Below are 17,125 nucleotides of genomic sequence, written 5' to 3'. Positions count from 1 at the left end.
AGGAAGTGGCGCCCCTTTCTTCCCAAAGAAAGCGGCAAATGTGCACCTTTAATATGTGCGCCCATGAAGCCAAGCCGCCAATATTTCCGTGAGTCGCGCACGCGCGTAGAGCCAGAACATCTGGTCTGCTAGAGCCACGGGACTCTGCTAGGTACATATCGTTCGAAATTTCCAGGTACAGCACCGGAAAGCGGTATGGCAACATGGGCATGTTCTGGTGGCTTTTTAGTCGCTTCGGCTTACAGGGGCAACTCCACATATTTTCAATGCATTAAAGCGCTCTCGTCGTCAAGATGAATCATCGCATGGCTGCGCAACTAGGGTTAGCAACTTAGTTTCCTGCGTATACTTTAAAGCACCAGGTATGTGTCACGTAAGAGTCTTTGCAACGTAAAATGGTATCTATGAGCAGTCTTTAAGCCCAATAAATTTGGGCGGGAGTCTCGGAGAGCTAGTTTTTGATTATAAGTTAATGAGAATGACCCCTCACGGCGAATCATTACGAATATCATAGAGCCGGTTTGAACCGTTCGTTGCTCCATAGCTAAACGTCAACGTGTCCAAAAACAGTGTAGGCGCCACAATCTCAGAAGGAAGCTTGCCTTCGGATACATTAAAAAAAAGCGACAGACGTTCAGAGAAGGCTTGCTTTATTATAGATCCGTAGTTGTGTTTGTCTCGGGCCGATCATTAGCTCAGATCATTCAGACGTCGGAGAAACAGGAAGGTCAAGGAGCTCCGATCGACGCTGCAGGAGGACACCGATGGCTTCTCCAAAGATCTCAGTTAAGTAGGGAAGCTCCTCTAGAACCCGATCGTAGTACGCTTCCAAGGCGGTGTAATTGTCGATCTCCACGAAGCCGTTCTAAAAACAGGTGAGGAAACTATGAGGCGGCTCCGAAAATAAATCTCGCTCAGGCCGCTATTGTATAAAGCAAGCATTGTCAGATTATAGTATTCCTGTACCTTAAGGATATTTTCACCCCCAGAGCAAATCCAGCAAAAAATGGACAGTTAAATGCATGAGTAACGCATGACAGGGCAAGTTACAGTGGCACGTCACTCACGTCATTAGCCAACAGAATTAAGTACTGCAGCGCCTGAAAGTATAAAGAAATCTGGGGATCAGGTTGAAATCGTACATGGGAAAACTAGAAAAAAGGCGCACTAAAGTGAGGTTCGGAAGTTTGTCAGCCGTTGAGGCATCGCTCCACCTATATACGGCTGCATAGCATAGAACACCACGCCGGCAGCACGTCTTGCGGAACAGTGCCGCGAAGCAGAATTTGTCGCCGGTAGAAGAAAGGGTGAAATGAGTGTCAAAGCGAATACTGGATGTAAAGCGAAGATGCTATTGCTTACTATGAAAGCGATCGTCAGGTTGGCAACGATGCACAGATCGGCGAGAGTGAGACTGTCGCCAACTGCGAACGGTCCTTCGATGAGATGCACTAAGCCCTGAACGACGGTACGATTGAACGAGGCCTTTTCCTCGTCTGTTGGTTTTCGGTCGTCGCAGAAGAGTTTGCGCTGCAATGAAAAAGAAAGCAGGAATGTTTGAGTACAGAATTTCAATATGTCGAGCGTATTTTTAGGCAGTATGTGTTGACTAATGGAGTCTCGAACGCAGTGCTATGACTTGCTCTGTCTTAAGTTTTCGGGACACAGAGCGAAAACCCATGTGGGGGCAGTCTTCACAAGCTCCTGAGATTATGTGGCCTGGCTCTTCGCTAATATTCAGGCGAATATGTGTGCTGAGATCCCAATGAACTATCACTAATAACGGGGATGCTTGCGTGTAAGTCAGCAATTCATGTTACATTAACCGAGAGAGCCACGGAACGGCCTCGTGCGTAAGGGTTCCGTACTGAGATGCACAATAAGTGCAGTCACCACAGAAGTTAGACTGGTGAGAATAATGCATCGCTTGACCATGATCACAGCAAAAGAGTGGCATCTACGGCCGTATGAAACGTGTGCAAACTACATTGCCTCAAATATTATCAAGGTATACCAAATAAGGAGAAATCGCAAAACCTTTCCAATCCAGCAAGAACCGACAAAATCATCCACCGACCCGCAAAACCACAAGAACCTCACTAACAGACATGCCAATTTTTCTACCTAATGTAGTAGGCTTCCATAAAGACTCTGGCCGCGGCGGCTGCATTTTCGGTGGAGGCGAAAATGTTTGAGCCCGTGTACTTAGATTTAGGTGCACGTTAAAGAACCCCAGGTGGTATAAATTTCCGGAGCCCTCCACTACGGCGTCTCTCATAATCATATCGTGATTTTGGGACGTTAAACCCCAGATATTATTATTATCCATAAAGCATCTGTACTTTTTACCAAGAACGGAAACGCTAGAAAACCCGGGCTCACAAAAGCGCGATTGACAATACACAGGCAGCTATGCTGACAATTTATGGAAATTTCGTGTGCCCTATCACTGTCGTTTAGACAGCGGCCTATGTGGCCGATATAAACCCGACCGCAGACAGTCAGAAATTGATAAAATATGCGAAACGAGCAAGCCAGATACAGCTTGGTGTGCCGTCTTCCTTACGGGGAGGCATCGGTGTTTTGCAAATGCCTGGACACAGGCCAGTCAAATTATATGGCGCAGGGAAAACCCCAGGTACCCTGTACTTGTCCTGTCTACGTGTTCCTTTCTCTTGTGTTTGTTCCGCTGCGCTTGCTAAGATGCACAAGTTCCACACCCACCATCTAGCCCAAATTTCCGACTTGAATTGTTAGCGACGCTCTTAAGATTATGAGCAACTCAATACAAGTTACAACCATATGTCTGACCATCGGCTGTCTGCTCTTCAATGTTCCCTTCATTTTCTAGAGAAAAATTCGGTTACAGATATAATACCGACAGCGTAGGAATGGTCAGCTGAATGTAGCCACTTAACCTCATCAATGAAGCTATCCTGCATCCTGTGAGGACAACACTTCGCCAGTGCTACATGAAAGCCCATGGACCCCCACGGCGAGCTTAGAATGGGCCGCATTGAAAAGTAGTAGTTCCTTGTGTGAATGCGGTCGATAAGTCGAACATATGTGCTGCTACGAGAACTTAAGGCTCGGGCCTAAAGACTGCAAATTGCCGTTAGTGGGCAGTTCATGTGTGAAAGCACATGAACATGTTGCCTTAATAGTGCACAGATTTCAGCCACTGGGTTATTGGTGGTCATAGGTCAGCTTTTACAGTCACTAAAGGCTCGTTCACACCGGCGACTAGCAACGGTCGCCGGTGTCACAGAGGTAGACGCAAAGCGACTGGTCGGAAAGCGGCTGCTTTGGCCCAGTCGCTCGATGTTTCAGTCGTGCGACGGCACTCGCAAAGCTCTGAGCCAATCACATGCGCAGGACGTCAGCTTATTTTACGGGGCAATGGAAATTCCAGTGTACGGTGAAATGTAGTGAGCTATATACGAGCAGACGTGAATTCGATGTGGCGACGTATATAGGTCGCAAGCATGTGTGAACATCGGTCGCTTTGAGTCGCTTTTTGACGGCCACTCGCAAACGATCGCACAACCGTTGCTAGTAGAATGAGCCTTGAGTCAAATTAGTCGCTTTGCGGCCATTGGCGACTAACTTGGTCGCGACCTGTGTTAGTCGCAAATGTGAACGTGCCTTAAGATGTCGTCAATACACCAATATAACCTTAGACACCTTTGCGTGATCAAGTACAGCCGCCCATTTTTTTTTAAATCCTCAACGCGCGAGCGTCGATCGCCGAGTCGATAAGCGCCGTATGACAAAGCGCAGCAGCGAAATGAACGAGAATACGCGCAGTCCATCGCAGCTTGTGTGTGCCAGGCTCTTCTGCGAAACAGACCCAACCCCACTTGTTTTTTTTATTGCGATAGCAAATATATGGACAGTCTCGACGGGTTTTTGCCGTCGCCGTAATGTCATTCCGGTGTGAAGTCCAAATACATAAGATCCCCTCGCGCATTGTATGTTCTACCGCGGGTAAAAGCGCGCGAGCGGGGGCGACGAACGCGGCCGAAGTAGAGTTCAAATGAGCCGGCTCATTTCCATCGCTCGGAGGGTGCATGCGAGAACATCACCCCGCTCGGGAGGTCTGCCGTCGAAGTAGACAGGAAACGCCCCGCACGTCTTTAACGACCCTTAAAAGACGCGAAGACGCGAAGGGGGGGGGGGGGGGGGAGTGTCGCGCGAGGAGCAACTTTGAACTTTGAATCTGAGGGCGCGGTCATGGTCGCTGGCGCTATCTCGAAAGCCATCACAGCGGGCGGCTTCTATACCCTTCTACGTGCTACGCTCTCAACGCGAAGTGATTATGCGAGAGCATCGCTCCCTGCAGCGGCCGTATTCTCTTACACAAGCGTTTTGTAGTTACGCGAGATCGGATAAAAAAACAGTTAGCTGCCAGCCTCACTACGTGTAACACTACAATTTGTTGCTGTCGCATTCATTGCTTCGCCCTTGCGGTGAAACTGTGACTGTTTTTTAGGATGACGATAACAGAAAACACGCGGGGTTGGTGGTGTTCGGTTCCGGGAACAGCCCAGCAGACGACAGCTGCAAAAACGACTGCTCATCGCGCGCAGTCTAGTTCATTACGCCGCTGTGCTCCGTTATACGGCGCTTATCGACTCGGCAGCCGGCGTTCGCGCGTTCACATTATAAAAATAGGTGGCTGTACCTGAGGGAATTCGCCGCCATAAGGTTGCTGAAAACGTGTTGCACAAAAGTGGCTTGAAAAAACCCAATGCAAGTGAAGTTTCACTCAGTATAAAGATAATATACAGGTGCAGGCTTACCGGTATATATCGGGTGTGGCAGTAAGTATGTGCAGTGCTCACAGACTGAAAGGTGAGAATTTAGGGCTAATTTACGTACTTTTGTGTCCACCATCCTCAGTTCGTTTGATATCGGAGTCACTGCAACTTAAAACACATCAGAGCCAACATTACCTATAGCGGCCATATTCGTAGCTCGATGGCGCGCTTACCTAGAGCAACGGAGTGCACCAGTCGTTACACTAAAAGTTTTGATCCGTGAGAGCTATAAGAACTAGGCCAGCAACAAGTATTACGAAGAGTTCCGTGACGGAAGTGAACAACGCACTAATAACACGTGCAGTCGTCAGCACGCTTAACTGGAACGCTCCCAGCGTGGCCTGGTTTGACTGATGCCAGCCGCGAAGCGCTGGGCACTGTTGCCAAGATAATACCTCGGTATGCTTGGATACTATGTCGACATACATTGGTAACATCTCGGCAACAGAACCCAAAGCTACGCGGCGTTGGCGTCAATCAAACCGTTGTAGGACACACTGCGGAGCGTTCGAGCTAAGGTTGCTGACGACTGTACTTGAAAAGCATATGCGAGTTCAGGCAAACTCGCGAGGTGCCGACTGGTATACGATGAGTATACATTTTTATAGTATATAGCAGATAGCGTTTGAAAGCAACTATAAATGATTTGCGAAGAATTGCACTTCGAAGCGGTGAAAAAAAAAAAAAAAACGGAGATTGGAAATAGACTGCTCAGGCGCTGACCATAAAGCGGTTTCATCAACATGCTTGCGATATCGGACCGATGGCATGTGACACAATCAAAAAGAAACCTTTAAATCAAATTTCTAAGCAAACGTTGATGCAAAAGCCTACCGTCCATGCGAACCGTTCACGCGACGAAGGAGCACCTGTGCGAAACATATTCCAGCCACCTGCTGGCGGTGGCGCCGAGCAGAAGCCACGCTCTCAGATGGTCCCTTTAACAGTGGACCGCTGTGTACGTCCTCGTCTGCAGCCCGATAATCCCGAGCTACTGAAACCAACTTGCCCCATGAGTGTAATGCCCGTTGTCTCGCCATATAACCTGCCCCGAAAGTTACGCAGCCGACTGTGTAAACTGATCCTTGGCCTCCAATAGTAACAAGCTGACGCGCTTACTCAGAGGCCGCTACTGCACGCATACTTGAGATACGCTAAAGTTAACAGAAGCTATTCGAAACGATTGACGCACGCGTAATCGTCGCGTAGCAAGTGCGAGGACCAACACGTGCACGCGTCCTCGCACTTGCTACGGGACGATTATGCGTGCACGTGTTGGTTTGTTACGCTAGCCAAGTAGAAAAGAAACGAGCGTAATGCTGAACGCAGTGTGCGCTTTCCTACTTATGCATGCACCTCGCCTCATGACCATACCATCAACAAGTATTGGTTTTGCATCGTGATGTCACTGCGTGGGCGTATCCGTATGAACCGCACGCACCACCTACTGGCATTTCAGCATGTAATTGACATTCAGTGTTAATACATAAACGCTGGACGAGATTATACGTTGCACAACATTACAGTAAGTACTCACGCGCGTTGTGCTTCACTTTACAGTATTAACCACTCCACGAAAGTTTCGCTTCACGTACGATACAACATCCGAATTGCACGATTTTTTTTCCCTCATAGCATGGTCAATACGTGCAACTTCAATTCCTTCGCTTTTTGGAGATTCTTTTTTTTTTTCATTATTAATGTCCCGTATTTAATGAACTTGCAATTGAACCAGAAAGTGATGTACTTCTAGCTAGAGGTAAGCGAGAGAATTATTTGCATTGCTATTTGCTGCTTAGATTGAGCAAAGCGCGAAAAATCCCTAGCACATAAGAAGCCGCTCATAGCTCTGTGTGTGCGCCTCCGGGGCCTTAATCCTTGTTACAGTGTTCCAAATTCAAAATGTCGAATAAGGTATACGAATTGCGGATAATAAGGTAGGATCAAACGGGACCATTTACGTGCCAAACGCGCGATACGATTATGAAGCATACAGATTAAGGGGAGGAGAGAGGGTCAGACGTCTGGAATAGTTCTCCGTCTACGCGTCTAAGAGTGCATATCCTTGATCGAGCTCGGAATAACATTGAGCTCAACATAATGGTAGTTATCAGGGCCATATATCTAACGCCCATCGATAGCATCCGATTGTTGATCTCTGCCTTTCTGTAAATAAACCTCTCCCTCTTGATTTCGCTATGAAGAGTCTTGAGGCATCGGAGCGATTAGAAATATGTGAACGTAGCCGGCTGCGTTAGTAAAGTAATGGTTAGCCGCCAGCCATGATCGGCTACCCTGACAACTGGAAGTACCAAGAAAACGCAGAGACAAAAAAGCAACGCAGGTTTTCAGGCAGTTTAATTAAGCAGCATAGTGTTTCTCTTTCTATATTTTTTCTTTTTCTTGGGGGGGAGGGGGGCAGGAAATTTTCCCGTAACCTTGTTAATCATAGTTACGGGAAACGCATCGCACTTACGGGTAGCGCGTACCACACAACCCGCCTGCCAGCCTGAAATGGAGGGTCAATGCAACATCGATAGTTGAGAATGAAGAGAATATTTTGGTAATCCTACGCGTCGTAGAAAAATATCGCTACAGAGAAAATGAAATCTGACATAATACAAGCGCCTAACCCGTGGAAGTGCGGAAACGGGGAAATAAATGCATGTTGTCACGCGCGGAAATGAAGGAAATATTGGTTCATTTAGGTAGGAACCGGGGCTATTCCGCCACTTTCTATGTTTATAGCTGTTGCGAGAATATATTCAGCACTTACAGAAAATTCCACAAAGTGAGGCCGAATAGTACTGGCGACAGTGGCCAGGATCTGGTCGATACGGGCGCGCTTCCTCGGGCAGTCCGGGTACAACTGTGACTTAGGGGCGTACTTGCGGAGCAGGTAATAGGCAATGGCAGTGCTGCGAAAGAAGCGTGCATGTGCGCACGGTACGAGAAAGGTATTTATGCACACTGTGCTGAAGGCTGGGAAGAGTACAGCATTGAATCACCGAATGGCGAACACAGGATAATACTGGGCGATACGATACCTAGAACTGAAGGGGGCTGGTGAAGGACGTTTACCATCATCACTTATCTCTACGTAGCGAAGTGCACAGAGATTTATAAGGTACTACTTCAGATATAATTAGCGCAAAAAATGGAAACAGACACGGTGAAGAAAACAGACCGGTGGTGTCCTGGCTGTTTAGCGCCGCGTCCTGCGTTTTCTTCACCTTGTCCGATGTCCTGGTCTTCTTTTTTTGTGTGTTTTGCGCTAACTAGTTATGACCGAAATCAATTTGACCAACTAGCACCTCTAATAATATTAGGTAGTAAACCAGGAGAAAGTGGAAGCACGTAAACGCTCATTCAGTTGCGCCTGTGACGCACTCTTTTGCGCCCTAGTAGCAAGTGACTATTTAGACTAAGTAAGGAGCAAGAGGTGGAGAAAGGAAAACAGGCAAGAAATGTCGTGCGAGCTCTTTTTAGTGGCCATTTTGTTTCGTACGTTTGTGCTACAGATGCGAATTGTTATTTGACACGCAAATGACAACATGGCGGCAAGTCTACGGTAAAGTGCAGCACGAGATATTCTAGCAGTCCAATTGCAAGATACGCATGCCGCCATATACCATCGCAATAGGTTTACTTAATACAAAAGTTTGAGGGACGGCTTCAGAAGCGCGTAGAACATTTTTTATAACGACATGCGGACACGACTAGCTTGTAGTTGCTGCTTTCTCAAGAACATTTGAGAAACAGTTGAAATACAACGTCAGAGCCAGTAGAGCGTACACGATGATCCTGTCGACCTCCATCTGCGCTTGCGCAAGGTATTCTGTCGTACCTTTCGTGAACAACAAATCCACGATCTTCCAGCGTGGGCACCTTCCCGAAGGGGTTAAGCTGCAAGGAAAACAAAAGGGTCAGAGCAGCAATGGTTCGGTAAGCAAGTAAAAAAATACGCTAATTTCACACGTAGCAAAAATATCGTTTGAAGAGAACTCAACTTTTTGCGCGTACAAAGGATACTGATATAGCGCCAGCTAGCGCGTATAAAGCACACGACGGAGTTGGACAGTTTCTCACCCGGAGACGGCTCACTGAACGCTTGTGATGCACGAATTACCATGGCATACACATGCTACACTGTTCAGTGTAGCAGTGTGTTCAGTATGCATACACACAGCATACACTGTGTTCGATCTCGCGGCAAATATGGCCGCGAGATCGAACACAGTGGGCACCTAGCGGCGAACGGACGAAGCCACTAAGTGTGGATGCCGCTGTCCCGTCGCCGCTTTATCAGCAGCGTGTGTTGTGTGTGTTGTTCCAGAATTCATGATGAAAGTTGACGGGGACGATATTGTCGACGTTGAGTAAACTTACTCCTTCCTTTTGTGTGATGGAGGTTCGTAAAGTAAGCAGCTTTTTTTGAGTAGCGATGCGAAAACATTTGTTTAAAGCAACCGCACCACGTACGCTTGTCGCTTTTCAGCGTGTTGCGAGGCAAATTTGTAATTCCGTATCGCAGTACCCTTGCATCTGAGCACAATTCTGACTTATTTTGGGGACTGCGTCACGTTGTCGTCGATGACGACAGTGTGGTTGCGGCGGGCCACATCACTGAATTCAGTGTCGTCTATTCTAAGTGCTGCTCTGACGATGCTGTGTACGTTATCGCATTCGTGCTCCAGTCTTCATGACTTAGCAAAGATCCCCCCCCCCCCAAAAAAAAAGATCTACGTCAAGTTTACCGACGAGAAAACAATAGCGGAATTGAATGCCCATGCCCTGCAGGATGTTCATAAAACCTCCAGTTGTTCGGATATTGCTGGTCGCGGTGCGTACCGCACTTTTTTGTATCGCATCTTGCGAGGCAGCTTCTACTAATCAAATAAATGCGGTAAGTTAGGCCTCAGTCATTTCTGGAAGAACCATTGAAAAGAATCGAAGAGCAATTATATCAGCATGAGCAGTGGCAATAAACTCTCTCGCGCATGTTCATTTATCGCTTACGTGGTGCGTCAGTTTCTGGCTCGCTAAACAGCATTTTCACTCTGTACGAGATATTGCACAAACTGGACGAGCTTTGGCGCTGATATTGATACTTCGGAACACAGAGCGCTGCTCGTAGTTGAGTAAGCGCGACAGAAAACGCGCTAACTACAGTAAGGCTCGGCGATGCTCGCCTAAAAGGACTGGCAGCTAGCGCTAACAAACCTTGCATTCACTGTGAAGGTGGCACGCGCAGGATGTAGAACGAATTGCATACTTGGAGACTCGATTCATTTACATGCGGACGTGCGCAAAAGCGTACGTAAATCATGACAGCCAGCCCTAGCCAAGCCACCACGATCATTCGCGGACTGCAACGGTGTTCACGTCCGTAGCGAGCAGAAACTACGTATCCAACATGCATGAATGCACAGATTACAGAGTAGGAGTAAGGAACATGTTAGCGTGTTTGACTGATCATCTACACTTTTCGTCAGCAAACGCTTCAACCCACCGTGTTGGAAGTGTTTGCTACGCGCCGTCGGAAAGCGCCTTGGCGTTCCGGCACTTGACAAGCCAGTCTCGGCGATGTTGCGCGCCGCCGGGATAGAAATGGAAGCTTACATCTGCCTCCGTGCAATGTGCGTGGCATTGCGGAACCACACAATACCTCTTCTTGGAAATTATACCTTTTTATACGGCTACGGAGCACAGAATGACGATACAGAAACAGCAGCCCCGTACAACTCCGCACACCGCAAGGTATCCACACTGACGCCACGACGGTGCTGTCACCATGCTACCGACCATCGAGTTTCATTTGCCGAGCGCTGTACATGCGCGGTAACACGAAGGAAAAAAAAATCACAGCATATCCAAGGGGTGAATGATGATGAGTGGGGCGAAGCTCCGGAGGATATCATCGGTAAACCGTGAAACTCTTCCGTGAAATCATATAAATCATATAAAGAGTGTGAAACATAGTGTATATATTAAACATCAAACTTATTGTACTGTTGCTTTACGTGGTCCTTTCATTATCACCGCTCTGTGATCGGTGAAATGCAGGGAAAGTGTCCGCTCCCGAGCGAAAGAGAAAGCGCGCCAAAAGCGAGCGCCTTGTCTGCCTCCATGCGGCGACTCCGAGCGAAAGAGAAAGCGCGCCAAGAGCGAGCGCCTTTTACGATCGCAGGCATCCAATGACATGCGCCATTCGCATTATACAAGCGCCGTCTGTCATCTTTAAACAGCAACTCTAAAAAATACATGAAACGCCATCTAGTGAGCAATTCATTAAACTAGAGCTCTAAGAAATACATGAAACACCATCTAGTGAGCAATTCATTAAACTAGAGCTGGCTACATACATACATACTACTACTACAGAGGAGGGAACGACCCACACCCCAAGAATCTTCGCCCCTAAAAAATATACGTTGCAACATGTGAGTGTTTTAATTTAGAAATGGGACCACGAAGATAGCCGACAAGCAGCTAAGACGGTATTAGCCCAGGAATATGTTACGCGTGCGCATAGGCGCACTTTCGCCATTGCTATCATAGTGCTATGCATAGCCGTACATTAGCCTGGTTCTCGCCGTTTTTTGTGATACTACAAATTAGAAAGTCTGTACATGCGCACTGAGAAAGCATGAAGCGGTTTAAACAAGTGTATGGTCTAGTAGACGTTCTTCGCAAAGAGATAACAGTGATTGATAAAAGAACAACTAACGGTGTCCAACCGGACGATAAATTCTGCTTGTACTAATCTGTAAAGGAATATATACTAGACAAAAAAAAATGCGCGGGGATACATTCCCAAGTCCCGGCCGGCGGCGGCCGCATTTCGATGGGGACGAAACGATAGAGGCCTGTGTACTTAGATTTAGGTGCACGTTAAAGAACCACTGGTGGTTGAAAATGTCCGAAGGCCTCCACTACGGCGTCCCTCAATCATATCGCAATTTTGGGGCGTAAAACCCCAAGAATTGTTATGTTCGGGAATGCACTCAAGTGTAGGTAAGCGGTTTGCAAGAAGACCGACTGCCACCTTATAGGCAGCTCAGTGGAAAAAAAGCTAGACAAAACTGATTCCCGCATGCACGATGAACTCAACGTGGTGCATGCCTGTTTCGCAACTGGCGGGGTTTGGCGCATAGTCAGTCTTGCTCTGGCCCATTTTCATCTTGCGTCCATGGCTGAACACAAATGTTTTTTTTTTTCCCTAGCGTATGCAAGGCATTGTATAAAAGTTCACTTTCGGTCGCTGTATGTGCGAAGGACGGTTGCACTGTCGGGAGTACAATATAGTCCACGCGACCATGGCCTGTGTAATACATGAAAACTCAAAGGAATTGGAATGACTAGGCGCCCACGACTCCCCTTGATTGCTACAGTGCGGCCGGCAGTGAAACTTACAATGATGATTTCGACAATAAAAACACGACACGAGGGCGTGAGAAAAATTGTATGCTGTCGGAACTTAAGTGAAAGCAAAACAGGCAGTAAAGTCAGGTTAATCTTTTACAGACTAGTTCTCGAGAAGCGAATAACCAGGGTTCTTTATGAAAGATCATGCGCAGCTTGACATAATCCCTGTGTAAAAATTCACTACAGGTGTACACTTTTACTACAGTTGTCGTGCCGAAAGACAAATGCATCGAAGAAAATTCGAAATATGCGGACAGCAAGCTAAGCTTGTAGCATCCTGGTATTGCACCGCTTCGAATAGAACAGGAACCACCGACAGTTGGCCTTCCAAAAAAGGTCATGCCGGATGAAGCAAAGATGCCACAGGACATTCTGCGAGCAAGGCTATAGTCGCACAAAAGTAGGAAAGCTGACACATTTATCGTGATTGAACCTCGGGCTGCGTTTTCCTCTAGTTTCTTTCGTTTCTATGAACGTCCTCCTTGCAGTCAGCACGTTCATAGAAAATATGATGGTTTTCCAAAAGCTCTGGTAGCAACTTGACCATGTACGTGCTGGAATTGAGCACACCAGACGCACTCGACGAAGGGCAGAAAGCATGCGCCATTACGCTTGATGCATGCGACAAATTGGTCCCAAACTAGGACATGATAAGTTCAGTCTTCTAGTAGCACTGCTGGCCGAAGATCCCGGCGTATACGAATGTTCACATCGGACGCGACAAATAAAATATAGAGAATAAAAACACGCATGTAGCGGTGACATACCTGCATGTAATCCCTGGAGAGGTGCTCCTTCCTAGAGAAATTCAGGTTCTTCACACATATCTTCACGTTAAGTTCTTTCGCCACCAAACGGACGAACCCACACGTGGGGCTTGTCGGGATGCTGTACAGCTTGGGGGGCATTGCGGATGAACCAAGCAACAGATTTCACCTTCGCACACCACGTCCGGGAAGCGATCGCTTAAGGAAAGATGCCGCGCGCCCACCTTTTTAACAGGAGGCGTGAGGGTGCGTATTCAGCGCTTATGATGGGTCGCTGCGCGCGTCACCGCTTTAAGAGCAGCGAGCCAACCTAGCTGGCCTAGCGCGGGTGTGCGATATGGGCGGCCCCCAGCTGTACTGGACAATACGCTGAGCTTTGTAAAACGTTGATCGCACCCTATCATATGTGAAGTGATACAGCTGTTACCGAGGTTGTCAACCAGATAGCAACAATAAGACTCGATAAATACAGAGACCTGCGTATAGTAAAAACTCGCTTACGTCATCGAGGCTGGCATTTTGTTGCGCAGCAATCAAAGTGAAATGGTGTTGTTTATGTCAGTACGTTTTTTTCTCCCGAAGCACAGTGAAAGATGTGAGTAGTACGACAAAGTGTTTCTTTTGGCACCGACAATATTTTGAACATGACCCTGAGCATGTAGGAAAATTACTCCTTGATTTAGATTACTATCAGCGGCGGACATTGTATGCAGTAGAAATTTATATAAATCCTTTGCTAAATATCGAAGTTTTTTAAAGGACCTTTGGGCTAATTACTACAGAGACATGCTTGCACTCGAATTGTAGCCGTTGACTTCTAAATTCGTATTGATCTTTAACGCAGTATGACGATAACACCTACTTCGAGCTGTTCGTTCCTAAGTACGACAAAATGTGTTGGCGTTCTAGTTCACACTTTCGAGCTTCAATGCACAAAAATATTGTTTTCATGAAAGCTTCAGTGGAACACGAATGTATTTTCTATCTTGAATCTCAAAGCACGTATCTAAAAAAATTCGGCAGATCCCATGTACCCTGGAAGTCGATAATATGCGATGCATGCGGCGGGAAGGTGACTGTGGCGTAATATTTTTACTGAGTGAAACGTTACGAAATGATGCTAAAGATTTGTATAAATTTTATACGCACACATATATGCTGAAGAGGCGCATATGTGTTATATGACCAGTTGTTTAAAGTTGGGTAACGCCGCCAACGGCAACGTGGGTATTACCAACACCAGAAGCGGTAAGCTGATATGTAGTGCTTATACTTGTCCGCTATCGTGGAGAAAGCACGCACGTTTCACGGACCCGTGTGCATGTGTGGAAGGGGTTCCTAACAGTTCTTGAACAAGGTCATCATCACCGTGATTAGTGAGCACTAGACGCTGGTCATGACTTGTTATTCGCAATGCCCACGAACTATAGGTGGCGCGCCGTACTTTTCAAGATGGCGCCAGGAGGAGGGTCAAACCGTTTGTTAGCATAGGTTAGCATAGGAACAGATAGTACGTGCGGACGTACGGCCCGTGCCGCTTTCACCGGATGAAGTCATGAGCTGTGCTGAAATGGATATAGACTAAACTATTTTCCCAAACCATGGAAAGTGCTAAGTACTCGCCACCTAATTATTTGCTGTGGTGTGAAATGTTATATTTCAGCTCCGTTACCGTGCATAACGATGCTTTGCGAAATCGTGTGCGTGCTACATGAAACTGCATGAACTAAAATTGACGTATGAGCAGAACGGCACTCCGAGGTAGTACGTACCGAGCCAACGTTTATAGATACGTTGTACCGAGCCTGCCTTACGGATTTGCCGCAGTAGTAGGCCGCCAGCGAGTAGCGCCATCGCTGCTGCAAGGGACCGCACGTTTAACGTGGTGATCGTTTGCAAACATAATATGCCGTCGTCATTACTTGTGCAGTCGGGAACGCGGAGTTACGTCTTCAACGGAACACAAGCATTTAACTTCCCATTCAGTAGCGCTTGTGCCACAGCCGTGTTGAAACTCTAGCCGTGTGCAATGCACTTCACTCGCATGTTGCAGGCTCGATCAGCACGATCGAAACACGAGTATCGAAAAGAATGCACACATATCCTTTTCGCAACGTCGAAGAAGTTAGCCGAGAGGCGTGGATTGTGGCTGTGACTGCACGTTCCAACGCTCTAACCATTTCGCTTCGCTGGTCGAGCTCGAGCGTGTTGGCGGCATGCGGCGCTCCATAATATCCACAATAATTCATACATGCAATGCACAAGAGGAACTATGCTTTTATTTTGATCTCGCTCCAGGATATTATACATTAAATACAATCAAAGTGACTTACGAGCGTGAAAGAACAATAACGCACGAGGCAACGTGAAGTGCAACTCGTGAGTTAGCAGCTGATCGTTCACCGTCGCTGTCACTCTCGGTGCCTTCACAGTCTTCTACGTCCAGTGAAAAATCCTCGTCGTCAGGATGGTTTCTTTCAACATCACTGCTGAAAGCAATCTGAAGAATTTCCTCCGCCGAACAACTTCGACCACTCTGCGTCACCACGTTTACAATTACAGATACGTCTGGGCCTGGGCGCGGAGAACATTTAGCTCTCAGATCGGTCAACGAGCAAATCGCTTGCAGTGTGCTGCCACCTATCAACAAACGTGCAAAAACAAGCGGCGCAGCGCTGGCTATGAAACCAACACACCAACACACTGGCGAAGGACGGCGTGGAAAGCGTTCGCTCCACGAAAGGCGTGGAGCAGACGTCGCTCGCACGATTAGTAACAGTGCTTTGCTGAAAAAGGATAGAGGCATATTTTAGTGTATCGACAACTTGAGATCGCTCAGTGTTACTAGAGCACATCGCGAGCCGGCGCGACCTCCCGCGTACAGTGTTATGGGATTCATGCACTACAAGAAATACTGACCAAAGCTATATACAAGTAAAACTGGGTGAGCTTCAACTGAATATGTCAGACGATAACATTTAACTAACCTACGTGGCTACAGAAAGCCTCACGAGGCTGATAGTATGCGTACGCTGTGGGCTAGCATTGAAAGCGCGAGTCGCCACGTATTTTCACGAAAACTTCGCGCCTCGAAAGAACGAATCAGATTTCTCGTGTCACGGAGGGCCCGGTTTGTTCACTGATGCAGGGAACATGCCATGTCGTAGTGTTCCTTCCTTGCCAACGCGTTAACACTGAGGTCAGCACAGCCGAACAAGGGAGCGACTGCGTAGTGCTGCCATTTTGTCGCCTACCAACCCTCCTCGAGAGGACGCTCCTGAATTCCGCTTGGCGGCGCGACAGTCTATGGGCATTGCGAATTGGATCCGGTCGCGATCGCGGTGGCGAGGGGCCCATGTGTAGTGCAGTATGAGTTATAGTACAGCTGTTAGAAATCGTGGATGCCTCGGTCATTTCGTCGACAAATTGTCTGTATATAGAGCCGGCGACGTGCCGGAATCTGAACTCACCCATCGCGTTGGTGAGGTTTAGGCCGTTGAGGCTGGTAGGCCTGGATAGGGCTACGTAGACCAACATCAGTGGATGGCGCTTGTCATATTCGTAGACTACCTGGGCGTATGTGACCTACCTAGCCTAGTCTACAAAGCGGCTGTCAATCAATCTGTCATCATCATCGGTCAGCATGAGGCCATCGCCCAGCCTCGTAAAAAATGAAGCTACACTGCGTCGTTCTGGCGGACTAAGGGCACTTTACGCTGCGATGATGTGAATATCATACGTAACTTTCGTTAATGTATTCCTCCGGGGTCGAGCAATGCTTCAATATAGCTTGATGAATCATAGGAATACAAATGTAATGCTTATTAGACTGCTATTAAAGCGGAGCCAACACTGGAATCATGGACGTTAATCTGATATGACGCCTGTATTGTAGGACTACATATGTAATGTTCATTGCTTTCTTGTAAAATTAAATACCCAGCACCACAACCACAACTGACGTTGCACCGCCATTACGCCTGCATAGGCTGTTTTTCCAAACCAGTTTGTAGACCTGGCGTGGCTTTGTGGTAGAATACCTGATTGCCACGCAGAATGCTTGGGTTCGATTCCTGCTTGGATCCTGATTTTTATTCTTTCCATTCGTCG

At 47.4% G+C, this 17,125-nt stretch overlaps 1 protein-coding gene across 1 annotated transcript; it reads right to left on the bottom strand.

Moving 5' to 3' along the window:
- Positions 1-685: 685 nt before the first annotated feature.
- On the bottom strand, positions 686-13,349 carry LOC119404085 (glutathione S-transferase 1-1). Its single transcript, XM_049414927.1, has 5 exons — positions 13,016-13,349; positions 8,668-8,726; positions 7,597-7,738; positions 1,363-1,530; positions 686-865 (listed from the first exon to the last, which is right to left on the bottom strand). Exons 1-5 carry the CDS (start codon positions 13,154-13,156, stop codon positions 701-703), a joined length of 675 nt encoding a protein of 224 aa, XP_049270884.1. The 5' UTR covers positions 13,157-13,349; the 3' UTR covers positions 686-700.
- Positions 13,350-17,125: the final 3,776 nt, after the last annotated feature.

The sequence above is a fragment of the Rhipicephalus sanguineus genome, chromosome 1, assembly GCF_013339695.2.
Source record: "Rhipicephalus sanguineus isolate Rsan-2018 chromosome 1, BIME_Rsan_1.4, whole genome shotgun sequence".
In the NCBI taxonomy this organism is placed as follows: domain Eukaryota; kingdom Metazoa; phylum Arthropoda; class Arachnida; order Ixodida; family Ixodidae; genus Rhipicephalus; species Rhipicephalus sanguineus.
The sequence above is the reverse complement of the archived record's forward strand: the minus strand, read 5'-3'. Positions and strand labels throughout refer to the sequence as shown.